General features: G+C 55.0%; 1 protein-coding gene across 5 annotated transcripts; it reads right to left on the bottom strand.

The window, feature by feature from the left end:
• Window positions 1–2,509: 2,509 nt before the first annotated feature.
• On the bottom strand, window positions 2,510–27,193 carry CHST10 (carbohydrate sulfotransferase 10). Of its 5 annotated transcripts, none has more exons than XM_002709929.6 (7): window positions 26,814–27,191; window positions 25,092–25,155; window positions 14,275–14,406; window positions 11,449–11,540; window positions 8,890–9,109; window positions 6,384–6,489; window positions 2,510–4,567 (listed from the first exon to the last, which is right to left on the bottom strand). In XM_002709929.6, exons 3-7 carry the CDS (start codon window positions 14,372–14,374, stop codon window positions 4,030–4,032), a joined length of 1,056 nt encoding a protein of 351 aa, XP_002709975.1. In that variant the 5' UTR covers window positions 14,375–14,406; window positions 25,092–25,155; window positions 26,814–27,191; the 3' UTR covers window positions 2,510–4,029. The 5 variants fall into 5 exon arrangements, with proteins under 5 accessions (XP_002709975.1, XP_069924826.1, XP_089183616.1 ...); XM_070068725.2 differs by lacking the exon at window positions 26,814–27,191 and adding an exon at window positions 15,988–16,115 and having other exon boundaries at window positions 25,092–25,161; XM_089327490.1 differs by lacking the exon at window positions 14,275–14,406 and having other exon boundaries at window positions 26,814–27,193.
• Window positions 27,194–27,720: the final 527 nt, after the last annotated feature.

The following is a 27,720-nucleotide window of genomic DNA, read 5'->3' as shown; positions in this document are numbered from 1 at the left end:
CTGGTTCACTCCCCAAATGGCCATACCAACCAGGGCCAGTCCAGGCCAAAACAAGGAGCCAGGGGCTTCATCTGGTCTCCCACACGGATGTAGGGGTCCAAGTACTTAGGCCATCTTCTGTTGCTTCCCAAGATGCATTAGCAGGTAGCTGGATCAAAAGTTGAACAGCTGGTACTCAAAACTTGCTCTCAGGGCCGGCGCTGTGGCATAGCAGGTGGGGCTGCTGCCTGCAGTGCCAGCATCCCTTATGGGCGCTGGTTCGACTCCCGGCTACTCCACTTCCAATCCAGCTCTCTGCTATGGCCTGGGAAAGCAGTGGAAGATGGCCCAAGTCCTTGGGCCCCTGCACCTGCATGGGAGACCCAGAACAAGCTCCTGGCTCCTGGCTTCGGACTGGCACAGCTCCAGCCATTGTGGCCGGTTGGGGAGTGGAAAGGCGGATGGAAGACTTCTCTCTCTGCCTCTCCTTCTCTTTCTGTGTAACTCTTTCAAATAAATAAATAAATAAATAATCTTAAAAAAAAAAAAAAAAACAACAACGGTGCTCTCATATGGGACGCTGGCATCGCAGGCAGTGGCTTAGCCCACTGTGCTACAATGCTGGCCCTTAAGGGATATTAAGTCACAGACTTCTACCTGCAGCCAAATCTCACTACCAGGGACAGTGATGGGACAGGTCAGCTCACTCTGCATCAGCGTAGAGGCGTATCTGCCCTCCTTCTCAGGGAGGGTAGGTATTTGGGACGCCCACACCTCATGTCAGAACGCCAACATCTGAGTTCCAGCTGGGCTCCTAACTCCAGTTTCCTGCTTATGTACACCCTGGGAGGCAGCAGGTAACGGCTCAAGTAGTTGCGTCCCTGCCATCCATGGGGGAGACCTGGATTGAGTTGCGGGCTCCTGGCTTTGGCCTGGCCAGCCCCAGCTGTTGCAGGCATTTGGAGAATGAATCAGCAGATGGGTGCAAAAGCCCGGCTCTGTAGGAGCTGCTCTGGGCCCGCAGGTGGAGCAGAGCCCACTGGCGGGTCAAGATTCCCGGGTCCTTATGCGGGGTTAGTTGGGGTGCTCAGTGTTCATTGGTCGGTCTTTGTCATCACATCCCAAAGGTATCTTACACTCAAGATGTGAAAGGGCAGGCCCATTGCTCTTCTTTCACCGGTACTTCTCTAAGAAAAAGGCCACAGATAGGCAAAAAGAGACTTTGCATTTGCAAACTGGCCACCTTTAATACTTTTATTTAGCACTTCCACCCTCCGGCAGGGACGGGCGGGCGGGTGGGGAACAGGCCAGCTGCTGGGGAGCGTTCGCGATGGGGTGCCACAGAGGAGCTTCAATGCATCACCTACCCCCCTCCCCACTCCCAGGCCGAAGCTGGAAGCCAGCAGCATCCTCTGGGTCTCCTACGCGGGTGCAGGGGCCCAGGGACTTGGGCCATCCTCTGCTGTTCTCTCAGACCTTTCGCAGGGAGCTGGATGGGGACTCGGGCAGCCAGGACATGAACCGGCACCCATATGGGGTGCCAGTGGTGCAGGCGGCAGCTTTACCTGCTGTGCCACAGCGCTGGCCCCCAGATGGGGAGATTTCTAAGCAGAGTTTTGGTTCCTCCTAACCACATGTGCACCCATCTCGGCCTACCTGCATTTAAAAAAAAAAAAAAAGTGAGCATGTTCAGAACACCAATGTGGCTGACCAGCCACTGGACAGCGAAACTTGTGTGGGTGTGAACCACAGGCCTGATCGATCGATCAATCAATCAGAAGCCTGGAACAGCAGACATGCTGCCAGCTAAGATCAAGACAGAGAAAATGAGACGGGATGCAGGAAGGCGGCAGACATCTGTTACCCTTTGAGAGGACGTAAGAAGACCCCCCAAAGGCAATGTGATGACCAGAGCTGCTGGTCTCACCGCAGGCCCAGAGGGCACCACTCAGGGTGCATCGGGGGACAGCCTCCAAGGGCAGCACCAATGCCCAGCAGGGCCACGTGGCCAGCACTGGAGCTGAAGGGGCTGTTACCAAAGGCAGCATCGGCCCTCTGAGCTGCCGCTCCAGTGGTGTGGAAGGTGGGCCCACCACTCACGTGGGCTTGGAGGGCAGAATGCTGAGCGAGGGGTACTCTGAAGCCCTGAGGTCTGGTGTCGGTTCAGCGGGAAGGAGCTGGTAGGAAGGCCAGGCTGGCACCTGGGCAGCTGTGCGGGGCGAGGAGCTGAGCTGAAGCAGGCCTGAGAGGCCCAGGAGGGCGGAGGGCTGCCTATGCTCGGCCAAGAAGCCAGGGAACAGATATGGCCAACTCAGAAGGGAATCTGAGCCCTCAGTGGAGGAGAGGAGGGCTGGTACCACCAGGGGGTGCTGCTGTCCAGGGCCAGGAGCCACGGTGGGTGGCCGTGGCCTTGCTCTGGACGTACTGTGAGATGTGCAGGAGGTTATTTTGCTGAAAGTCCATAGTTTTTTGGCAAAACATTAGGAAAATGACCTGAAACAACCGCCACCCGATAGGCCAACCTTGAAGGTTTCTGAGAGAGAAAACACGATTTTAATGAGGACTAACTTTAAGGCCGGAAAGTCACACTTGTCATTCACACTGCTACTTTTCCAACAGGAAGGAGGTCACCAGCCAGCCCGTCAGGTCTGACTTGATCTCCCAGAGATGCTGCTACAACTCTACAGAGGAACGGCCGTGACGCCCTTGGCGGTCAGCCCAGGGCGGGGGCTTGGCAGCCTGCCTGTTCCTGTCCATCACCCGGAATGGGGGCGGGCACCTGGGCCTCCGGGCACCTTCTCCTGGGACCACAGCACAGGTAGGGTTTGGCACATAGTCTTAATTCTCTTTGACTTTCACATTGACAGAGTCAGCCAGCCGGCAGGAGCAAGGAAATGAGGTCGAGGCTGCTGCCTTTCAGAAAAGCCGGGCTCACTCCTGCCAGCCCTGGGCCCACGGGCAGAGTGCGGGTGTGAGCGCCACGGCTCAGCTCAGGGCAGCCGCCCCGTCACCCTTTCTACAGCGCTCGCCGGTGGCTGGGGCCCGCTCCTCGCTGGGGCCCGCTCCTCGCTGGGGCCTGGGATTGTATTGCTGGTGAACTTGGTTACCCGACTTCTGGCCATTTAGTCCAGGACGGTGGCATTTTCTGGAATGGGCCTGGCGGGGCGCGTCCTGCTGAGATGTGTCAAGATGGCACGGATCACCCCTGCTCGTCTCTGGCCCCACGGGAGGCCCCTGGAGGTGGGTGGAGAACCCCCTGCTGCCCACCAGAATGGGCAGAGACAAGCAGGACAGTCAGGATGGGCAAAACGCTGCCCAAAACCACAGCAGTTCAGCTCTGGAGCCCAGCAGCTCCACTCTCAGCCATGTCGCTTTTCAAGGCTCAGAGATGCCTCCCTTCTCAGGTGGGAAAAAACCTTCACTCGCCCTCACTTCCCACAACCACATGCCTTGTGCTGAGCGAGGGGAGTGCTTGGCAGGCAGAGGGCTCCGAGATGGGCGACTGGAGAAGGGCATCCTCTGCCCACCACTGGACATCACAGGGACAGACAGCCGCAGAGGGAGCGTCTGCCCAGGGCGCAGACTGGAGCCTGCATTAGTCTCTGTCGTTTGTGCAGTCCCTTAGCTCCTCTGTCCCTCCTGAAAAGGCTGGGGGCCTTCCCCACAATCCACTGCTGGCAGACGAGGGACCTCCCCACCCCACCCCAGCCAGGAGAGCCGGGGTGCACCTGACACCAAGCCGTGTTTTCTCCTGGTGGGTCTCTGACCGCCAAGGCTTGGTCTTCTGTCCCCTCTGGGGGACAGAGAAGTCTAGTGGCATCCTGACGACACTCGTGGGGAGGGGGCGTGGGGCTGTGTCCTCAGCGACCTCACGTCCAGACTCCGTGGCAGCAGCCAGGGTGAGCGTCCTCCACCAAAGTGCTCAGGGCCCAGGGGGACCGAGGGAGTCCTCGAGGGGGCCGCAAGGAGGAAGTGTCGATTCTGTGCTCGGACGTCCTGCAGGTCGGCCCCTGGTCCAACAGGGATATCTGGATCCCCACGTCCTACACATTAGTTGAGCAAAAACTCTGGCTTCTGATACCCAAAGAGTCTGAAGTCCCCCTCGAAGCGCGCGTACAGGCGCCGGATGTCTCGCTTGCTGATGCCCAGGAAGTAGTGTTCCACCTTGGTCCTGTTGTAGGCGGTGATGCCCGGCGGGATGGTCGGGTAGGACACCAGGTGGTCGATGCCAGCTTCTCTCAGGATGTACGGCGCGTCATCCTCCAGGGTCTCGTGGTGGCCAACCACGCTGTACTTTATCTCGCAGGGCGCGCACAGCTCCACGTAGGTCACCCAGTGGATGATGCGGTCCCCGAACTGCAGGTCCAGCCACCTGTGGTTCGGGTCGCCCAGGTAGCGCACGAAGTCCTCGAATTGGATGCCCCGGGTCTCCGTCCGGTTCCGCCTGTATTTCCTGATGATGCCGGGGGCGATCTCATGCCTGTACCAAGGTTCGAACCGGGGATTGTGAACAAACTTATCCTTAAACGCAGAAATAAGTCTTTCGAAGGGATCCCTTACGATAAAAAACTTGAAGTATGTTTTCAACCTAAGGGAAAGAAAAAGGAAAACAAACAAGAGGTTGGTTTGAGAGGGTGTGGAGAACGAACAGAACCCATCACAGCCGCAGCTGCTGCTGTTTGCTGAGCCCTCCCCCAGGCCCAGCATCCCATGCGTGTCTTGCTGATCCTCTCCAGGATTTGTGAGGTCAGCTTCTACCGACCCATTTTACAGGTAAGGACACAGAGGCCTGGACACTTTAACTGTCCAAGACACGGTACTTGCCCTAGGGTGTCACTGTGAAGACATCTGTTTCATCTCTATTTTACCTGAGTAATTCAAAACTTCAAAGAATGATGGAAAGGTCTGGCTCGAGGCAGAAAAATCCCAGGAGCAGGAACTCTGAGTTGGGAATAAACGGAGCTCAGGAAAAGACGTGCCTTTGGGGCTGGCGCTGTGGTGCAGCAGGTTAAGCCACAGCCTGTGACACCGGCACCCAGATCTGAGTGTCAGCTCAAGTCCCAGCCGCTCCGCTTCCGACCCAGCTCCTTGCTAATATTCCTGGGGAGGCAGCAGAAGATGGCCCAAGTGCATGGGGCCCCAGCCCAGCTCCTGGCTTTGGGCCTGGCCTAGTCCTGCTGTTGTGGGATCTAGGGAGTGAATCAGCGGGTGGAAGTTCTCTTTCTGTTTCTCCCTGTCACTCTGCATTTCAAAGAAATAAATCTTTTTTTTTTTAAAGATGTATCTGTAAGGATACACTTCACGATTGCTAGGGGAAAGAAAAACCGCAGTGAAGATAGAATTGAGAGGCAACAGAGGGTGCGGCTTTGGGCTCTGGCTGGGCAGGGGCGGCACGAAGGGCTGCAGCAGTGACATCGATGACAGGTGAAAAGAATGACGAGGACACGCTGTTCTCACGGCGCGCTTACTAAGTGTCAGAGACTGTTTTCCATATCTGAACTGAGACTCCCCAAGGCCCCCTGGGGTAAGTGCTTGGAGAGGAAATGGGGCTGTCAGGAGGGTTTCTGCCAGGGGTGTGCACTAGCTGGGAGGCCTGAACTCACCGCAGCTGAACGCCAGGGAAGGCAAGCGGTTGCGGGGCAGACGGCCAAGTTCAGCTGCGGCCCCTGCATTCCTTTACCTGGTGCTCCGTGGGGCCACTTCACAGCTCATCTATTGGTCAAGGGCTCCATCCATGCTGCAGTCAGAGAGGTCGGTGGCCCTGCCTTGCCTGTGCTGGCTGCAGTGTGCATCCACCACTCCTGGGGCAGCTCCCCACGCAGCAGGCACAAGGCCTGGGTAAAAAGTGAAATACTCAGAAGGGTCTCCCTGCGGCCCAGATGCCTTCTTTATCAAGAAAACAGCACAGGTGCTGAGGAATGCATGCCCCTGGACGAAACCCACCGCTCGTTTCTGCTCACAGGACTACCTAACCCTCGCGTGGGCTGTGTGAAGGAAAACCAGGAACGGGATCTGAACTTCCCAGGAGGACTTGAGACTGCACACGTGCCGCAGGCTGGGGCCGGTGCTGTGGTGCCGCGGGTTAAGGCACTGCTTGAGGCCTGTGCCCCATATCTCAGTGCCAGTGCAAATCCCAGCTGCTGTGCTTTCAAGAAGTAGCAGATGATGGCCCAGGGACTTGGTCCTTGCCATCCACATGGGATGTGCAGATGGAGTTCCAGGCTCCTGGCTTTGGACTGGTCAAGCACAGGCTATTGCCTGTAGGGGAGTGAACCAGTAGATGAAGCACGCGCGCTCTCTCTCTCTCTGCTTTAGGTGGACTAAGAGGAAACAGAGCCGGGAGCCGGGGCCCACGGCCAGTGTCTTCTAGGGTTTCCAACAGCCCCCTTGTATGCGGCTCTTACCTCCTCTGAATCCCCGCGTCGCTGAAGGACGAGAGACGCGGGAGGCCGTTCTTCTCATGGTCGTGAACCACGTTCTCGGGGATCTCATCAATGGAAGGAAAGGCTCCTGGCAGGGGAGGGGCGAACAAGAGAGAAAGGCGGTTGTCCTGCCGGTGTGCCCATCTGTCTCCCACCTGAGCCCCCTGCTCCCCAGGGGGCACACAGCAGGCCCACGCCCGCTACCCAGGCTCAGCCTTCTGAATCCCAGCTGCGTCTGCGGGCAGGATGAGAGAGTGAGGAGGAGTTCTTGCTAAGCCCGGGGCCAGCTGGAGGAAAGATGGGCGGCCACAGGGAGGAGGGGGCAGGAGCAGGGCGGCACCACTGGCCATGCTACCTTTGGCAAGGCACCTAGACTGGGCTCCATGTGGGACTGCTGCATGCAAACAGAATCCCTGAACACTGCACATCCCGCTCTGCTCCGCGAATGGGGAAATGCCAGAGGGGCGGGACTGGGGACTGCAGCGCTGACTTTTACCACCACCATGGTCAAGGTCCTCAGGGCAACCCCAGGCTGAGATCCCCAGCACCACCTCCCAGGACTGTGGCTCTTCAGGTAACCTCACAGTACCCAGCGTGGCGGCTGGCGAAGGTGTTCCATGCTGTGAAAATCTGACTTGGGTTATGGGAACCGTGATGCCTTTGAAATGGGAGTGGGATGGGGTGTGTGCAGGCGGGTGGGGTGGGCGTGGTCAGCACCATGTTCCTTAGGACCTGGCCAGGGCCCAAACAGCTGCATGGAACCTGGGGCTGGGTGCCCAACCTAGGGTTGGCGCTTGGGCATGATTTCTATCGTGTTCTCAAATGGAAATAAATCCACATTTTGCTGAGGAGGTTTTAGCTAAGCTTCTGCAAACCTTAGCATCGCCTTTGTGCTAATCCTGTCATTATGCAAAGCAGGAAGGATTCTCTCTTGGGTCATGCAAGCAGTGGCCACAGACTCGTCTGTATTGTTCCCTCTTCCCCCAGATATCTAAGCCCTGGTCCAGAATTCTGTGCTATGGGCCGCGGGTGGCTGCACAGTGAGATGAGCACTGGATGACAGAACTGGCTGTAGACCTGCACCCATCCCCACCCAGCTGTATCTAAGGACAACTGAGGGCAGCCACAGGACCTGGCGAGCCTGTTCCTGTTTGCATCATGCCCTATGTGTGTCTCCTACTTCTTTAAAGCATAATGCGGCCGGCGCCACGGCTCACTAGGCTAATCCTCCGCCTGCGGCGCCGGCACACCGGGTTCTAGTCCTGGTCGGAGCGCCGGATTCTGTCCGGGTTGCCCCTCTTCCAGGCCAGCTCTCTGCTGTGGCCAGGGAGTGCAGTGGAGGATGGCCCAAGTCCTTGGGCCCTGCACTCGCATAGGAGACCAGGATAAGTACCTGGCTCCTGCCATCGGATCAGAGCGATGCGCCGGCCACAGCGCGCTGGCCGCAGCGGCCACTGGAGGGTGAACCAATGGCAAAGGAAGACCTTTCTCTCTGTCTCTCTCTCTCTCTCTCTGTCCACTCTGCCTGTCAAAAAATAAAAAAATAATAAAAAAAAAATAAATAAAGCCTAATGCTTCCTACCTTGGGTCCTCTGTGTATACTCCTGGTTTTCAATTTGGTCTGTGACACTGTTGTGATTCCAAACGAATCCAACCAGAGTACTCCAGACGCACATGACAGGTGCACACGTGAGGGGGACAGGGAGAGGGGGCCCCTTTCTCTCCCACACAACCCGTGAAGAGGCAATGGCGACCAGAGACTCTGAGAACAGCCCTAGGGGCGCCCACGGCATCTCAAAGCCTGATTTGTTGACCCAGGAATCCTGCCGCTACTGATGGAAATTGAATTTAACAGACGGAGTTCATTGTTCCCTTGGCTCTAGCCAGACTGACTGGAATTTAAACAGAGAAACACAGGTGTGTTTGACAGAACGGTGAGTAACTGAAACTGCAGCGTATGCCATCACTCTGCTCTGCTCTGGGTTTCTCCTGTGCAAACATCAGACTGCCCGAAGCAGGCCAAAACCTCTGAAGACGGAGGCCCAGCTTCAAACAGGGCGCATCTGCTTTCCAGCCCACTGGCAAAGGATACGCGGGGGAAGGCAGAGCCCCACGGGGCAGGGCTCCCCCACCCAGGCGAGGGCCTTGCTCACTGCACAGAAGGGACCTGGGCTCTGGGCAGAACCCACGACCCTAGGGATCAACACTATGAACCTGCAGACAGGGAGAAGAGGATTGGCGGCCAGGGCAGGTGCCCGCTGCCTGAGGCAGGGATTCTGCCAGGAAATCCAAGGTATCCTTGACCTTGACCTTGGCCATGATCAGAGTGTGGATTAAATGGCACTGACCGGGCACAGAGAACTGTCTGGAAGGCATCACAGTCCCTTGTGGGAGAACCCCTTCCTTTGACCCCACCCCTGTCATCCCCTGCCCCTCCCCCAAGCAGACACTGAGACCCTCCCCCAGGCACTGATGGGCCCCCACCCACCGTTGAGAACAATTAACACTTTCTTCCACTGCGTGTTGCCCACTTTGGGGGTCTGGCAGAAGAGAATCTTGTGCTTGTCACAGACGAATATGCGGTCCAGGACGAACTTGGAGACGGCGGTGTGCGAGAGGTTCCGCAGGGCCTCGTCCCTGCAGGTGTTTCTGATGAGCTCCAGGCGCTGCAGGTAGACCAGGGGCTGAACGTGCATCTCCCCAGTTGGCTGCAAATGACAAGGGACCATCAGCAGGAGCCAGGACTGAGCCGGAGCGGGAGCTGCTCACCACCCACAGGTCCCTTGTCTCTCCTTTCTGCAGAGCGATGGCCACTCCGGTAGCATTTCTCAGAGCCTTCCCACTGCCCTGTCAAGTTTCAGAGATGTATTGGCACACTTGGCCAGAAAAACAGACATAACCTGGCTCATCCAACTTGCAAAAACCAAAAAATGGTGGGGGCCCGCATTGTGGCACAGTGGGTTAAGCAGCTTGCTTGCAATATCTGCATACCATAGCGGAGCACCAATGTGAATCCCAGCTGCTCTACTTCAGATCCAGCTCCCTGCTAACGTGCATGGGAAAGCTGCACAAATACTTGGGCCTCTGCCACCCATGTGGGAGATCTGGAAGAAGCTCCTGGCTTCTGGCTTCAGACTGGTACAGCCCTGGCCATTACAGCCATTTGGAGAGCAAACTAGCAGATAGGCAATCTCTCTATCTCTTCCTATCATGCTATCTTTCAAATAAATAAATAAAATCTTCAAGAAAAAAATAACATAATAAGGAAGATGAAAAAGCTCAAGTCCCAAATGCCCTGGGTGCGCCTGAGACCCACAGAGAATACCCAAACATGAGAAGCCCCTGCTTAATGCCCAAACTACAACTGCTTCGCTGGGGGCTACAACTGCTTGTGAGTCCCGACTGCACACAGAGGCAGCGTCAGCGCTTGTGAAGACAGCTGGTGCTATGGTTTGAACAGGATCTGCCTCGAACACTCACGCAAACGTTTAGACTACAATGTCTCACGTCAATGACTGATGGAGGAAGGGCGGATACTTGATCTAATTCTGGCACCTGGTAGGTGGGTATGTGGGGTCTTGAGGTCACTGGGCACATGCCCTTGGATGGTAGCTCAGCAGAGGGTGAGGGTTGGTTATATAAGCCCATGCACTTCCTGTCTCCCTCTGCACACTGCCACCATCAGGTGCCAGCCTAATGGGGCCACCAACCTCAGACTGTGAACCTCCAAAACTGTAAGCCAAAATACATCTTCCTAAGTAGCTCCTGTCAGGTATCCTAGATAATGAAGAGCTGACAAACACACCTGGGTAAGCCTCACCTGAGTAGCATGTGTGGCATTGTGCATGTGTGTGTGTGTGTGTGCACACTCAGCTGAGGTTTCCCCGGGTGTCTGTGCACACTCACTGATGCATGCGCATGGCGGGGGTGGGGGGAGAGCAGCATGAGACCCAGAGTCGTCAGGGCTTCTGTCCTCCGTGGTGGTCATGGTGGTGCTGTCTGCCCAGACCGGGCCCAGCTCTCAGAAGCAATCTGAAGGGGCCTCTGAAAGGCAGGGCTGCTTCCTCCTCCATGCCGCTCCTTAGCCACCTCTGGCTGGGGCCTTGGAGTTTTCTGCCACCTTCCATTCAAACACTCAACTCCAGGATGCACACAAGAAACATCTAAAGGAAAGCCATGGACCTCACCACCCTTCTTGTGAAAAAAACACAGGCTGAGTTGTTGTTGTTGTTACTGTTACTGAGACACAGAGCCTGAATTTGTTGGCTCACTCCCCAGATGCCTGTAACAGCCAGGGCTGGGCCAGGGCCTGAGCCATGTGGGTGGCAGAGACCAAGCACCTGAGCCATTACTGTTGTCTCCCAGAGTACGCACTGGGGAAAACTGGAGTCAGACGCCAGACCCAGGACTTGAACTCAGGCACTCTGAGGTTAAGACATGGCTGTCTTAAAGACTAGGCTAAATGCCCACTCTTGTACAGAATACTGTTAATAATTCTATGCATGGAACAAATGTGCATGGCATGGGTCAGTGTCACGGCTCACTAGGCTAATCCTCCACCTGCGGCACCAGCACCTGGGGTTCTAGTCCCGGTTGGGGTGCCAGATTCTGTCCTGGTTGCCCCTCTTCCAGGCCAGCTCTCTGCTGTGGCCCGGGAGTGCAGTGGAGGATGGCCCAAGTGCTTGGGCCCTGCACCCGCATGGGAAACCAGGAGAAGCACCTGACTCCTGGCTTCAGATCAGCGCAGTGCACTGGCCGTTGCAGCCATTTGGGGGGTGAACCAACGGAAAAAGGAAGACCTTTCTCTCTCTCTCTAACTCTGCTTGTCAAAAAAAAATGTGCGTGGCATGGTGTTCTACACTTATGGTACCATGCTGGCATTCCACAAACAGTTCTGGACTGTGCAGCATTTCAGGTTTCCGGATAAGGGATGCTCACTCAACTTGTGCCATAAAGCGGGATGCGATGTCACGTGAAAACCTGCTGCTCCCACATGCCAGGGCCGCTGCAGAGGGCCCCCGGGGTCGGCTGCCCGGCCGGTGCCCACCTTCACTTCCCCAGCCACGTGCTTGTCTTCCGGCAGCTTCCCCACTTCCGGCACGGCGGTCAGGAACAGGAGCTCGTGCTTGGTGCTGTAGCCTGCAGGAGCGAGAGGGTGAAGCGTCTTGTTGAGAACAGGCGGGGGGAGGGGGACAGAGGCCCCACAGCAGATCCGCACAGACGCCCGGCTGGCTTCTGACCAAGGTGCAGCAGCAGCCACTCGGCGGGGGATCTGGGGCAGCCGGACACTTAGAGAGCAAAGACATGGACCCTTACCTGAACCTCACACCCTAAGAAAGCACGGACTCAACGCGGGCCACAGACACAAATGTAAAACCTGAAGCCTAAAACAGGACAGGTGGGACACTCTCTCGAGACACTGATACACTGAACTTCGGTAACAACAAGCACTGTGGCTGTGCAGAGCCTGTCTGAGAGGAAGAAAACACACACTACAGACTGGGAGAAAAATATTTACAAACCACGCGTCTGACCGAGGCCTGGACGACACAAAGAACTCTCAGAATTCAAGTGAGAATGCCAAACAAGCCGGTCAGAAAACGGGCAAGACAGGCACACACCCTTCTCTGAAGAGGATCTAAAAGGAGGTTCCCCATCACTAGCCACGAGACAGATGCAAAGTAAAACCACAATGAGAGGAGCCAGAGCTGTGGTGCAGTGGGTTACACCGCCGCCTGCAGACCCGGCGGGCTGCTTCCAGCCCAGCCCAGGCCCCTGCTAACGTGCCTGGGAAAGCAGTGGGGAGACCCGGATGGAGTTGCAGGCTGCCGGCTTTGGCCTAAGTCCAGCCCTGGCTGTTGTGGCCATTTGGGGAGCGAACCAGTGCATGGAAGAGCTCTCTCTGTCTCTCCCACTCTGTCACTCTGCCTTTCAAATAAATAAATATAATAATACTTAAAAAAAAAAAAACCTCACAATGAGATATCACTCAATAACTGTCATAGGCAGACATGGATGTCAGAAACATGAAAACTTACATTTATGCAAAAACTTGTACACATGTTTTTTTAGGAGCTTCATATATAATAGCTCCCATACGTCAGTCTGCCGTCGCCAGGTGAACGGGTGACAAACGATGGTATTCCTGCGGAATACGGCACAGCAAGCCATCTGTGTAAGCACCACGTTGGGTCAATTTCCTGGGAGTGACGCTAAGTGAAAGGGAGCCAGTCCTAAAAGGCCACATACTAAATACGTGACAATTCTGCAATGACAAGATTAGGGAGAGGGGAGCAGTTTAGTGGTCGCTGAGGGCTGGCGTGTGGCGGGGACGTGGGTGTGGCTACAGAGGGCACAGCCAGGGCCTCCTGATGACCAAGCTGTCCTGTGCCGACTGCCTTGGGGACGGCATCCTGCTGTGCACCTGCGCTGCAGTTCTCTGAGGCACTACCCACGGGGGAGACTGGGTCAAGGGGGCCATGGGAGCACCTGTGTTATTTCTCGCAACTGCACGCAACGCCACGATGCTCTCGGAACGGAACAGAGGCCATCAGCGGCCAGGCTGGTGTTTTCACACCAGCCAGAAAAGTCGTGGGAGTCGCGCTCACAATGGGGTGGGGGGTGGGGTGTCTCACAAGGTGCCTGTCCTGGGTAATCAGTGCAAGCAGGAGAGGGGGGGTTTCCAGCGTCCCCCATGGGGGTCTTGCGTGCAAGGGTCTGCCACAATTGGGGCATGCGACCATGCTGAAGACCCATCGCCTCTGATTCCAGCGACACTGCATCACTTGACCTTGTCCTTCCAACCGAGCCTCTGGTCCCAGTGTGAACCAGGAGGCTCCAGGCCCTGCCTGGACACGGGTGTGACACAGCCTCCCTGAGGCTGAACCTCACAGCCCTTCTCCCAGTGTTCTCACTGGTGAGCACAGCCAGTAACTGTCACCACCTAGGGCTCACCACAGGGTGTCCTTCTCTTCCCTGCAACCCCGCCCTCCCACCCTGCTCCCCTGCTCGTCCACACACAGCAGGAGGCGTATGGCATGACAGCCTCAGCTCACCAAGGGCATGCTGGAGCTCTCTGGGGTGTGGCTGGAATTCTCTGGGGTGTGGCAGTTGCCTGGGATAAATCCAGAAAACTCCTAGTGCAATATTTCTAGCCATGCCTCCCATGGGCCGCCATCGGCAGGAGGGCCAGGGGGAGCCCTGCCCTGCAGAACCAAGAAACGGTGATCACCTGCCTCGGGCAGAGGGTCCAGGTCCATTAAGGACCTTCTGATGTCTCCCCAGCGCTGCCTGGCCCCTGCAGGGAACGTGTCGCTGCACTGACCCTGCACGTCCCAGCCCCCTGCCCATGGCCCGGACGCTGTCAACACAGGAAATGTGTCTGCTCTATGCAGAAGACACTGAGGCTGGGGGAGGCAGATGACAGGAGCACGAAGTGCAGCCGGCAGCTCTGAGACTGAACTGATGGCCCCGTGCATCCTCACCTGGAGGACTACGTTCAGGAAGGAGGAGTTACCAAAGTCCCTGGGTAGGTAAGAAGCCCTGTGCATGAAGGGTCCTCCTTCCGCGGCACCGCCGGGCCCTTCAAACACGTGCTCCCGGCCTGCAGCACCTGCAGGCACCCAGTCACGCCGGGCAGCTGTGCCTGGGCCTCTCACGATGACACGAGGTGGACAGGACCCCAATCCGGAGCCTGCAGGACACCCTGAAGCAACTTCCGGCCTGTGAGGGAGGCGCCCGGGAAGAACCGGCTGCCCGGTTCTACCTCCCCTCTCGCACTTCTGTGGCGTGGAGGTTCTGGACGCCACACACAGCCTGTGATCCTGGGAGAGTGATCACCTGGGCACGCACCTGGGAACAAGGAGCTACCTACCATCTGGGTCTTTAAAGGTCAAGGTGATGAACTTGCTGGCCACCATGAACATGAAGATCACCCAAAAGCAAGCGGCCAACAGAAGCCACTGCTGGTGCATGTTGTCGAGCGTCAGACCCTCAACGATTCCTCCTGGAAGACACAAGCGGGATGCCCTTGATGTGTGCAGGGAAGTCAGCGAGACAAAAGGTAACAAGACAGACAGGCGATCACAGTGACAGTGTGGATGGGAGTATGGGCAATCTCAAAGCGTTCTTGACCAAAACAGGCTTACTGTTTAAAAACAATTCAGAGAGAGAGAGAGAGAGAGAGAGATCTCCTTTCCACTGGCATACTCCCCCAAATGCCTGCAGCAGGTGGGGCTAAGCCAGGACAGAGCTGGGAGCCAGGTACTCAATCCGGGTCTCCCAGGTAGATGACAGGAATCCCACTGCTCAAGCCATTTCTGCCTCCAGGCATCTGAATGGGCAGGAAGCCAGTGGACTCACACCCAGGCGTTCTGATGTGGACGCAAGCATCCCAACTGGTGGTCGGACTCTTCAGCCAAATGCCCATCCCTAACTTATTTTTTGATTCCATTTTTCTATGAACATTTTTGAAATGCCCTTGTACAAATATTAAAAAAAAAAAAACTTTCCATTGCTATAATTAGTTGACTTGGTATATAAAAGTTCACCTTTTTAAAAAAAAAAAGATTCATTTATTTATTTGAAAGGCAGAGAGATGGAGAGAAGGAGACTCAACTGGAGGGGTGGGAAAGGGAGGAGGGGGCGGTATCTTCCATCTGCTGCTTCACTCCTCAAAAAACCTAACAGCCAGGGCTGGGCCAGGCTGGAACCGGGAGCCCAGGACTCCACCTGGGTTTCCCATGTGGGTGGCAGGGGCCCAAGGTCTTGGGCCATCTTCCGCTGCTTTCCCAGGCACATTAGCAGGGAGCCAGATTGGAAGCAGAGCAGCTGGGACTCGAATGGGTGCTCACACAGGATTCTGGTGTCACAAGTGGCAGCTTAACCTGCTGTGCCCCAGTGCCAACCCCTAAAAGCTCCTATTCAATTAATAACCTAAAAGACTCTTTACATAATTAGGTTGTACGTGTAGCACCCTAACGGATGGAGGCAGCAGTAAGGAGAGGAGAGGATGCCATCTCTGTTTCTAGAGCCTGGGCTAAGAGTTTGCTTCATGGTTTTGCCTCCAGACCCCTGCCTGGCCAGGACTGATGTCATCGGGGGCCTGGAAGCAGGTCAGCAGGAGGCCTACCAAACACATGACCAGCGTGTTTGCTGGAGTCCCCAAGTACACTTGCCAAACAAACAAAAGGTAAATTTCAGTTAAATAAGAAAAAAATTATTTTCCTATTAATACATCCCAAATGTTGCATGGGATATCCTTATGCTATAAACACTATTTGTCATTTTCTGAAATTCGAATTTAGCCCCTTGTCCTATAGGTTATCTCATGACAGCACCCATATGAGGCTTGCCAAATTCCCCTCCGCCTGCCTGAAGTCGCTGTCCCACTCCCTCTTCCCGCCACTCCTTGTCGAAGGCCGCGCATCACCAAGTGGAGAGGCTGTGTTGCTCACAAGTCCTGTGACCCAGCAGGTCACCGGACAGCTCTAAGCCTCGGGGTCCCATCTCTGAGGGCAGGCCCGCCTCCTCCCAGGTGGTCTCAAGGGCTGAATCAGTGAACGTGGGTGTGAGGACCAGCACCCACCTGGTCTGCAGCAGACCCTCAGGGAACCGAGGCTGACCAGCCCCTCGGCACCCGTGGTGACCTTCTGGTTTAATCTACGTCTCTCTAAGTAGGATCATCAGAAATGACCCAAAACTGCAAGATCTGCCCTAAGAAGGGAGGAAAGAAACAATAGATGAGACGTCTCACTTCTTCCTTCTAGGAACAAGTGAGGCTTAGACTGTGCCCGGAGGACCCAGGACCCCACAATCCCAAGTCCACGGAACTGCTCTGGGATGGTGACACTCGGAGGTGCCATCCCAGTGGTCAAGGAAACCCCAGCTGCAGGCCTTTCCTTATTATTATTATTTTTTTAAGATTGATCGATTAATTTGAAAGGCAGAGTATCAGAGAGGGAGCAGGGAGGACAGACCTTAGAGACAGAGAGATCTTCCATCCATTGATTCACTCCCCAAACGCTTACAACAGCAACAGTTGGTCCTGGCTAAAGCCAAGAACTCCATCCTGGTCTCCCACATGGGTGGCAGGGGCCCAAGCACTTCAGCCATCATCCGCTGCCCCCCGGGGGCACTAGAGGAAAGCTGGATCTGAAGCAGAGTGGCAGGGACTTGAACTGGTGCTCTGATATGGGTGCCAGTGGCACAAGCAGCAGCCTAACCTACAGTGCTACAATGTGGGCCTCTCGGCAGCATTTTCTGAAGAGGAGCCAAGGGTCAGTGTGGGCTGAGGAGCGAGCACAGAGCAGAGACAAGTACAGAGCAGGCGGCGTGCGGTTCTGAACAGAGTGGCCAGGGCTTGCAACCCACACTCTCCAGAGATGCACACAGAGGACAAGCGACACGGACAAGGGAACCGCCGGGGCCAGCCTCGCTTTTACGGGCAGATGTGCGCGCTCTGCAGAGCAGATGGCACGGGGGCTTCGGGGCCCTGCCAGATCTGTGCCTGCTCTGCTCACGCCCTGTGTACCTCCAGGTGTCCTGGCCCAGGCCAGCGCTCAGGAGGTTTTTATAAGTCTGGAATCTAATCTCTCCAGGATGGTCTCAATTGGAGGCCATCCTCTGAGCTCACCTCTAGGTGATGAAGGAGGATGCTGAACAAAGCTTGCCTGAAAACGAAGGGCACCTCACCTGCTCTCCAGGAAGCCAGGTGGCTCAGCTGGGCCGGATGACAAGTGAGAGCTACAGGACCCCGAAGAGCCTGCTCTGCATTCTCATCGGAGGTCAGGAGCTTGCAGCAGCTTCTGCCCCAGCTGGGGCCCGGGGCCACCTGTGCTCCTCTCCCTCTCCCCAGCCGAGGGCCCCGGTGTTGTCATCTGTTAGGACAAAGCAGCCACCTGCACACCCACCAGCACAGTCCTCACCAACCACACAACTCGCAATCCATCACCCAACACAGCCTTCCAGACGGGAACTTCATTTTCTAAAAAGCTCAACGTGCAACGTGACTGCTGTAAACTGAACTGAGCCGCCCAGAATGCCCTTCCCCCTCCCAGGCAGGCCACTGCAGGGGGTTGGAGAAGGGCAGTCTACAAAGCCACCACTCCCTTCACAGATTGTCTGTGGCCTCCGGCCCCTGGGCAGGCACCCAGGACATGTGGGAACTTCCAGGGGGGCTGTGGAACTGGAAAGCTTCACACATACGACCCCCAGCGCCTGCCAAGACTGTTCTCTGGGGAAGAGCATTCGCTGCGGGTCCCTTGCAGTGCCCGGAGGGCAGGCGTCCTGGCCAAGCTGTCGTCTGCCAGTGACCCCACATCACTGGACCTTGGCCCGTGTCCTACCCTGACCCAGCAGAGCCTGAATGCATTTGCTGTCCACTGTCTGCTTCCCCTGGAGAAGGGGACCTTGAGCTAATCAGTACCCCAAGCACCGGGACCAGGGTGTGCACCAAGGCCCAGATGGTGCCTGGCCAACAGTCATTAGTTGCTCGATGACATCAGCCCAGCTAGGAAAACTCAGGAGAGCTGGGGGGACTTCAGAAGGCAATTTGTCCAACCCTCTCCCTGAGTGTTTCCAAACTTCCTAAAGTCCCTGTATAGCCTCAAAATATTTCTCCAATCTCCACCTGAGCCTGGGAGTGGCTACTTATCTAATAAGCACTACCTGAGACTGGCAAACCACCAAAGGCCGCTGGGACTTCAGCATGCATGCATTTGAAGATGCTGACCACTGGGTTAAGAAACCATGTTGGAGGCCAAAAAGATTTCCTTTTAAATTTCAAATAAAACTCTAAGCTGAAAGGTAAGACAATGATACAAAGCTTACAATGTCAAGATGTATCAGGAAACAGAAAAGGCAAGCTGCAGGACTGAGCACATCCACCTATTTGTTAAAAAGTACTGCTATGTGCCTGTGTCCCAAAGTGTATACATGCAAACACACACAAACATGTAATGCACAGAATAAAATTTTGAGATTACACTTTTTTATATTATGTAATTTTGTATCTTCAAAAAATGTTTGCAGTATGCATGTATATTTTCTATAATAAAACCCAATAAAACACAGAAAAATGCCACCTACATACACGGACCCTGGTGTTTCTATTTCTGCAGTTAAACTTTTTCTACCCTACTACTAAGCAAAGTTTGGCACTTCACATGGTGTGGGAAAGGATGGCAAATACTTTTCTAGCCAGGAGAGAAAACGTAGTGAGCTGGCAGTCGGTATTTGAATAGTCAGTAAATACAGCTTCATATTTATTAGCTTTTATTTAATTTTCAAAAGCAATTAAAGCATAATGTACAGAAAATAATGCAGTCAGCCTTCCTTGCCTGCGGGTTCTGCACCCACGGATTCAATGGACCTTAGGCAGAAAACAATGAGGCTGTACCGAACAGGCACAGACATTTTCCTCATATTCCCTACACGGTACGGTGTGACAACTGTTGACCCAGCTGCACGGCAGGTATTGTAAGTAGTGGAGAGATGATTTAAAGTATGTGGGGGGTAGGCACAGGTTACAAGTGAATACTGTGCCATTTTCAAAAAGATCTCAGTGAGTGAGATCCCAGTGGAAAGAACAGGTCTTCAAAGAGGGAGGTGCCTTTCTCTGAAGGGAGGAGAGAACCTCCACTTTGACTATGACCGTGTCTAAACAAGATAAGAGTCGGAGAACTCAAGGGGCTTCCATAGCCTTGGAAACTCATGACTGGTGCATAGGGAGATTACTGATGCCATAAACAGGAGTGTCAATTTGTAAAGTCAACAACAGGAGTCACTGTGCACTTACTCCTCATGTAGGATCTCTGTCCTTAATGTGCTGTACACTGAGGCTTAATGCTATAACGAGTACTCAAACAGTATATTTCACTTTGTGTTTCTATGGGGGTGCAAACGATTGAAATCTTTACTTAATGTACACTAAACTGATCTTCTGTAAAAAAAAAAAAAAAAAAAAGAAAGAAATTATCAATTCCCAACTTGACTCTCACTGGGATTAAACATGACAATAGGTCTGATCTGATTTCATCATCATTTAAAAAAAATCATTTATTATTTTTCACTTTATGTTTCTGTGTGGGAGCAAACTGTTGAAATCCTTACTTAAGGTATACTAAGCTGATCTTCTGTATATTAAGATAACCGAAAATGAATCTTGATGTGAATGGAAGGGGAGAGGGAGTGGGAAAGGGGAGGGTTGTGGGTGGGAGGGACGGTATGGGGGGGGAAGCCATTGTAACCCATGAGTCGTACTTTGGAAATTTATATTCATTAAATAAAAGATAAAAAAAAAAAATACTGTGCCATTTTTTGAGATGTGAGCGTCCTCGGAGTCTGGTATCCATCCGGGGTCCTAGAACCACTTCCCCAAGGACACCAAAGGATGACTGTGTTACGAACACCTGTTTACAGACACCCCACTGCCCTGGTTTTGCTGGACTTGATTTTTTCAAGGGAAATAAAGTGTGACAAACATGGCTGGCAGTCATCCCCCGAGCCCTCCCATGCGGAGACTGTACTTTCTCTGCATCGGCCAGCTCCTCCTACAGAAGCAGCAGCAGGCGGTCCAGGAGGGTGATCTTCCCAGCCCAGGGAAAGGCAGCGCAGCCCACGGAGTGGGGGGAGGCGAGTCCGCCCAAGGCCTGCAGGGAGACACTGCAGCATAGCCGGCTGCTGCCACAGACCAGCTGGGAGGGCCCATGGCGAGACGCCCAAGAGCTAAGCACTTGCTCCCCGTCGCTGTGTAAAATTCACAAATACAGTGAAAAGCTGCCAAGTAGCCTGGTTAAAAACTCGGATATATGGAACTTGTTCTCAAGTCATGCATTACGTGAACCGACCAGAAGCCTGTCCTCCTGCAGAACACCCTTCTCTGGGGGTGTGATAACCTCTGAGGTTTACAACACACGGCCTAGAAACAAAAGTAGGTGTCTACTTGCATGTAGGTGTAAGGACAAAACAACCTGAAAATTACTCATCAAGTGCACCATGAAAAGGTTCATTCATTCATCCAATAAATTAGGTGCCAGGGATAAGGGATGTCAAGAGCAAGTCCAGGCTGGCGCCGCGGCTCACTAAGCTAATCCTCCGCCTTGCGGTGCCGGCACACCGGGTTCTAGTCCCGGTTGGGGCACCGGATTCTGTCCCGGTTGCCCCTCTTCCAGGCCAGCTCTCTGCTGTGGCCCGGGAGTGCAGTGGAGGATGGCCCAAGTGCTTGGGCCCTGCACCCCATGGAAGACCAGGAAAAGTACCTGGCTCCTGGCTCCTGCCATCGGATCAGCGCGGTGTGCCAGCCGCAGCACACGGGCCGCGGCGGCCATTGGAGGGTGAACCAACGGCAAAGGAAGACCTTTCTCTCTGTCTCTCTCTCTCACTGTCCACTCTGCCTGTCAAAAAATAAAAAAAATAAATAAAAAAAGAGCAAGTCCAAATCAAATACACGCACACACACGCACACACACATGTACACACACATGCATGCACACACACATGCATACACACATACATGCACACACAGAGTTTTTGTCCTTTCCAGGCATGTAACCTTACAGAGACCCACATGACTCAGAGAATCTGTCAGAATGGTATGAGAGGGATTCGATGCTGTGAGAAGCACATACAAGGAGACAGGACCAGGAGTACAGCTGCCTAAGGAGAAGAAGGGGCAGGGTCCCAGGCAGAGGGAGCAGGCCCCTGCGTAGCACGAGGAGGGCCCCTGTGGCTGCCAATTCCAGGGCACGGTCAGAGCACATCAGGCCAGACGCCACGGGGTCTCTTAACAGAACTTAGCCTTTTCCTCGCTAACAATGGAAACTCACAGAGTAGAGTTTAATAGGAGAAGTTGTGATCTGATTTAAATTCTCAGACAGTCTGTCCGGCAGCAGGGTCAAAGATGCAAAGTGTCCCTTTGATAAGTGCCCAGTCTCAGGTCATTCTCAATCATTCTTAAATGTCTTATTTATTTCAAAGGCAGAGAGACAGAGAAAGATCTCCCACCCGCTGGCTCACTGCCCAAGTGCTCAAAACAGCCAGCCTGGGACCAGGCCGAAGCCAGGAACCCAGAACTCCATCCAGGTCTCCCACAGGGTTTGTGGAGGTCCAAGTTCTTGAGCCACCACCTGCTGCTGCTCCCCGGGGTGCACATTAGCAGGAAGCCGGATGGAAGGCGGAGCCAGGACTTGAACCCATGCACTCTGATGTGGGACGAGGGGATCCCAAGTGTGGGTTAGGCACTGTTCCAAATGCCCACCCTGAAGAGGGAGTGTCCCAAGAGGCACAGCAAACCCGCACCTGGGTACTAAGAGCCCTAATCTCTCTGACACGCGGGGTTTGAGGAGGCCTGTAGCGTGGTGCATTCCACTCACCAACGCGTGGCCGCTCTGAGACTGCCGGTGCTCTGAATCTTGGCATCTACCTGGTGCTGTCTCACTTTGTGTCCAGTGCTTGGTTCCGAGCCCTGGCTATCCAGTACAATCACCCGGGGAGCTCTAGAGTGACACCGCAACGCCCTGGGCTCCGAGTACAACCCAGCCAGGACCACAGAAAACTCTGGAGGTGGCACCGGGGCAGGTCTTCAAAGCTCTGCCCAGGACGCTAAGGAGCAGCCCACACTGAGAGCCAGCACTGGGGCTGGTCCAGGCCCCAGGCAGTCGCAAAGTTTCGTGTCCATGGGAAAATGCAGAGTCAGGGCATCCAACACAACTGCTTCCTTCCATTTTAAGAAGGAAAACTGGGGGCCGGCGCTGTGGTGTAGCTGGTAAAGCCACCGCCTGCAGTGCTGGCATCCCATATGGGCGCCAGTTCGAGTCCCAGCTGCTCCACTTCCGATCCAGCTCCCTGCTGATGTGCCTGGGAAAGCAGTGGAGGATGGCCCAAGTCCTTGGGCCCCTGCACCCACGTGGGGGACCTGGAAGAAACTCCTGGCTCCTGGCTTCGGATCAGTGCAGTTCTGGCCATTATGGCCAACTGGGGAGTGAACCAGCAGATGGAAGACCTCTCTCTCTTTTCTCTCTCTGTCTCTTCCTCTCCTCTCTCTGTGTAACTCTTTCAAATAAATAAATAAATCTTAAAAAAAAAAAAAAAAAAAAAGGAAAACTGGCAGCAAAGAGCATGCGGTTAAGCAGACTCTACGGATGCTCTAACTGCATGAATTCTGAATACACGGCTTCCAGAGGCGCAGTTAGACCTGGCCCTTCCCCCACTGCCCTCATTTCACCCGGAGAACTGAACTCTGTAGGATGAGGGTGTATCTGACCTTGGAAGAAACCACGCTCCTCGGCCCCATTTTTCAAACAAAAAGGCATTCCAAGTCCACCTAGCTCCAGCTCCTCCATGCCTGCCCCACTGTGTGCACCTTTTCCTTGAACACGGAGATTCTCCATGGGCCTGCCTCCTGTCCCAGGAGGATACCACCAAGGCCAAGGCTCACGATTTCTGTCTGCCAGGGGCTCTGGCCTGACGTGCCTGGTCCTCCCTCCAGGGTGTAGCTGAGGGCCACAGGTCTCCCTACAGCCAGGGGCCAGTGGCCTTTACAAAGCCTGACCCTTCCTGTAATCACCTCCCCTTTGTTCGAGGAGCCCAGATGACATGCAGGGTGCCCCTCGCAGCCAATGGCATTGCGAACCTGATGTGCCGGCCGCCCCTCTGATCACAGGGCAGGCCCTGAGCAGAGCCCCGCAGCTCCCAGCAGCGCCATGTCCATCTTCAGAGCTTCCCCAAGGCAAGCGTTACACAGGACTTTTTTTTTTTTTTTTTTTTTTTTTTTTTGACAGGCAGAGTGGACAGTGAGAGAGAGAGAGAGACAGAGAGAAAGTCTTTCTTTTGCCGTTGGTTCACCCTCCAATGGCCGCCGTGGCCGGCGCACTGTGGCCGGCACACCGTGCTGATCCAATGGCAGGAGCCAGGAGCCAGGAGCCAGGTGCTTTTCCTGGTCTCCCATGGGGTGCAGGGCCCAAGCACCTGGGCCATCCTCCACTGCACTCCCTGGCCACAGCAGAGAGCTGGCCTGGAAGAGGGGCAACCGGGACAGAATCCGGCGCCCCGACCGGGACTAGAACCCAGTGTGCCGGCGCTGCTAGGCGGAGGATTAGCCTAGTGAGCCGCAGCGCCGGCCTACACAGGATTTTCACATGTGGAGATGCTGGGCTCTGAGGGCTGGGCTCTGTGCAAACCAACGAGGCAGAACTGTTAGTTAATTACGGGGAATGCAGGGTCCGGGGAAACAAGGACACATCTGAGTCCAAAGAAGCCCTAATTGCATCTCCTCCCATCCCCGCCCTCAAATCACGGCAAAGCAGCACACGCGTGATGTGCTTGTGACGAACAACGGGAATGGTACTGGTACCATCTTCTGATGCACATCCTGCCTCCTCTGCATTCTGAACAAGACGCGGCAGATCCATCCTGCTCAGCTGCCGGAATCGTGCATCAGAGGCACAACGCCTTTAGAATTGTGAAGTGGGACCCCCACTTTTCACGGGCAAATCGCATCTCAGAGGCGCTGACAAGTCCTGCAGTAAACGGCCTTTTCCCAGCAAGCATTCACTCACTCACCAGCCTGCACCAGTCCCTGGGGACACAGCAGCACACACACACACACACACACACACACCCCCGCCAGCTTTAGGGGTGTCTTGTTCCAACAGGGGCAGTCAGGCCATCAACAGAGCCATTACTAATTATCTGATCAGGTCCTGTGACAAGTGCTACTGGTACTCATAAATGGAAGAGGGACCAAGGGCAGGGTCTCTGGGAGGGGATCACATTGAGAGGTAAAACAGACCAAGGCGGGGAGCAGAGCCCTGGGCAAGGACCCTGGGCTGGTCCCTAAATTCCAGCAGTGGCAGGAGGCCAGCGTCCCTGCTCACCGCACAGTGAGCAGGCGGGGCAGTGGCTCAGAGGAGCCCTGACAATGGCCCTTTGCTGGGATGAAACCGCAGGGTCCCTGTCCCCATCTCTCTCTCACATGCACACACACACCCTAGGGACCACATGTCCAGTGTTCAACTTTTAAAACACATCCACACACTGAAGGAAACATCACAAAAACACATGGGGGTGCACAAGGAACTGGACACCTGGGAAGACCACAGGGAAGGAGGAAGTGGATGGCCGGGGGCTGCAGCCACAGGGACATCTTCCCCACTGACCCTGGGATGCTTCTTGCAGGACGCAGTCTCTGAAGTTATAAAATTACAAACTTCCTAAAGCTAAATATGGCATGCAAATGGACGGCATGTCACGGAGGTTTTAAAATTCAGAGTAAGGGCTTCTCTCAAATTAAGCTCAGAAAGTTGTTCTGTGTCTCTGCTACTGTCCTTATGGTATACAGCCTCGGAACAACCAGCTAGCGAAACGCAAACCCGCCTGTCTGTCCAGTGAGAACATCACTGGCTGGGGCAGAATCTCACGAGGAGCAGTAACAACACACAGCACAGACAGACAGAGAGGCACAGGTCCACTGCAGGCCAGGCAGGGCCTCCGCAGGCACTGGCTACCTCATCGCAGCCTGACAGTGTGCTCCTACTGTGTCGAAGGCAACATCTGTAAGTACTGCATCCACACTTCTACTCAAAGAGATTTGGTTCCCTAAAGTCTCTGTAGGGTACGAGCAAGAAAGGGGGCAGTAAGATCGCTGAATGGCACGGATCGCAGATACCTGGCGAGTTCATCTCCTCTACCCACCTTCAAGGTCGGGGGTCACATTTCCTTGCTGTATCGCCCTGCAGTTTCCCGGGTCCTCTTGACGCTGTATGGGATAATTGAAAAAAGCAGCAAGCATCATTAAAGTTATCAGATCAGCCCACTTAACACAGCCTGGTTATACTTGGGCATTAGTTAGTCACTCTGGTTATCCAAGTATATTCTGCATAACGGGTCTCACGGAAGTGGGTTATCTTTGGATTTCTTAGTCAACCAATGAATTCTCTAAATGTACCAAGAGCTAGTTGCCTGAAAGACTTCCAAGTAACTAAGCACACACACACACACACAAGGACATGTTTTTGCAGCAAAATTCTAAATCTTTCTTTCAAATGTTCAGAGTCTAGACAAATGTCATCGAATGAATGAACTGGCAACCAGCCAAACTTATGAAATCAGAGATTCCCGACTTAACAGTTAGCCTGTAGAAGAAACATACAGCTCATCTAACACACAACACTGCCCAAGCTGCCTGGGACACAGGTAGTGCAGTCTAGCTGGGTCTCTTCCAAAAACCCCAACGCTAACATGAAAAGCCACCTCTCGCTATGGAAGTTGCAAGCTTACATTTTACATACCCGCATCCAGATCGTTCCAGACCTAGAAAAGAACACGGACTCCCGGTGTTTGCAAGCTGTGAGGTGTGCATCTCTGCCATTCCTGTGTCTGGCTCTCTCCCTCCTCCAACATTAGAAGATGATCTGAATACTACTGCGAGTTGCCCAGAACACTTTGCTAATTCTTTCCTTTGTTCAGGCTTTTGCAAGCGCTCCAAGCATCTTTCTCTCAGGTATTTCTTTGAAACTATTCTTCAGAGTCAACAGAAGAAATGGAAAAGATTCCAATTCTGAGCCAAGATGGGCTGTGCCCTAATTATAATTTCTCTCTTTTGTGTCTTTTTTTGTTTGCTTGCTTGCTTTGAAAAACCAGTCGCTGAAAAGAGTGAAGCAGGAGGTGTTTGGTGACCAGCGAGCCCAGGGCTGCACTGAGCTGTCCAATTGCTTAGTCTGGCATTTAAAAGTAACCAATGTAATAACCCAGCTCCTGATGGCTGGCTCAAAGCCCCAGCCGCGGGCTGCTCCAGACAGCCAGCCTTTTCTACGAGGCTTGCCAGAACCTGGCTGCCCGGCTCTCTACGCTGCCCAGCCCTTTCCTGCGTGGAGCGGTCTTGGACAACAAAGACGACCGCTTCTGGAAAACCTGGCTCATCTTCCCAGCCAGGCAGCGAGCAACGTCTGCCTCAACCACCGACTTCGGGACGGGTCCCTGGACCGTGCCCGCCGGGGGGCGGCGAGCGCGCTCTGCAGCCCCCACCCTGCTCTGGCTGGGCGCGGGCCGCGCTCCATCGCGCACCCGGGGAAGGTGGCACAGGCTCCTCTGGCCCAGCCCCCTCTCCCTGCGCGTTCCCTGGATCCAAAGGGAACATTTGCCTTCCCCTTTCCGCTGCCAATGACAGATGGAAATTCCCGGCCCCGGAGGCCAGAAGTAAATGACAGAGTGCCCAAGAATCAGGAATCACGCCGCCTTATTGCATAATTAAGGGCAGAGGCTCCAGCTGCGAATCCCACCGGGATGCTGCTCGCCGGGAAAAACCGGTTCGCTCGTTTTTTCCATCCACCCCGCGGAGAGGCTAGCGGTCCCCGGAGCAAAGAAACCACCCCCACCCACCCCAACCCTCCGTCCCCTGAGGGTCCCGGAGCTCACCCTTTGCACAGCCGGCGCTCGGCCCGGTTCTCCGACTCCGCACACGGCCCTGCGGGCGCAGCTCGCCTGGGCCTCGCTCGGCCTGCGGGGGAAGCGCGCGGGTCCCCGCGTCGCCGCAGCGCGGGAGGGCCGCCCGGCCCCGCCGAGGCCTCCGCGCCGCCACCGGCGGCCTCCGCGCCGCGGCCCGCCCGGCCCGGGATGTGGCGGCGCCGCCGGAAGGCGGAAGCGGGGCGCGCGAAGCCGGCTCTGGGGGGCGAGGCCGCCGCGCTCCTGCCCGGCCGCGCGCGCCGCTGGCCCGCGCGCGTCCTCGCGCCCTGCGCGCCTGTGCGCGCGCCTCGCGGGGCCGCGGGGAAGCGGCGGGGGGCCGTGGTCGGGGATGTGGGGGGCGGGGGTTCCCCCGGGCCCCCGGGGCCGCCCTGCCTTGGAAACTGGCTGGGTCCCGGGAGATGGCGGAGACGCGCGGCCAGACTGCAGCCCGCGCGGGCTTCATTCAGAACAGATCCCAGACTTGGAAAAGGGCCAAAGGGCTGGAGTTTGGGTACCAGCCGGCGTCTCCAAGATCTGTTCGCGAGCACCGCTCAGCGGCTCGTCTTGGGGTGTAGTTCTGTCGCTGGGGTGTCCTAGGGTAACAAAAGACAGCTAGCTGTGCAGTCCCAAGTCCTCACCCTGCAGAAATGGGTGTGGCCGTAGGATTTTTGGAACCTGTGAGGGAAGTGAGTCCTGAAAATGTTGCGGTTTTCTGGCCCTGAAGAAGGTAAACTTGTTCTGTTTTGGTCTAACATAACCGACGTGTTTACCTCAAGGTATCTAGCAGCCCGATAAAAGAGATGTATATATATACACACAGACAATTTTCTTCAAGCTTTCAAGGAACCAGTTTTTTCCCTTCTCTGTTGGTTTCCTCATT

The sequence above is a fragment of the Oryctolagus cuniculus genome, chromosome 2 (assembly GCF_051225735.1).
Source record: "Oryctolagus cuniculus isolate XC-2025 breed Fujian yellow rabbit chromosome 2, ASM5122573v1, whole genome shotgun sequence".
Lineage (NCBI taxonomy): Eukaryota > Metazoa > Chordata > Mammalia > Lagomorpha > Leporidae > Oryctolagus > Oryctolagus cuniculus.
Note: the sequence above shows the minus strand (reverse complement) of the source record. Positions and strands in the feature narration are given on the sequence as shown.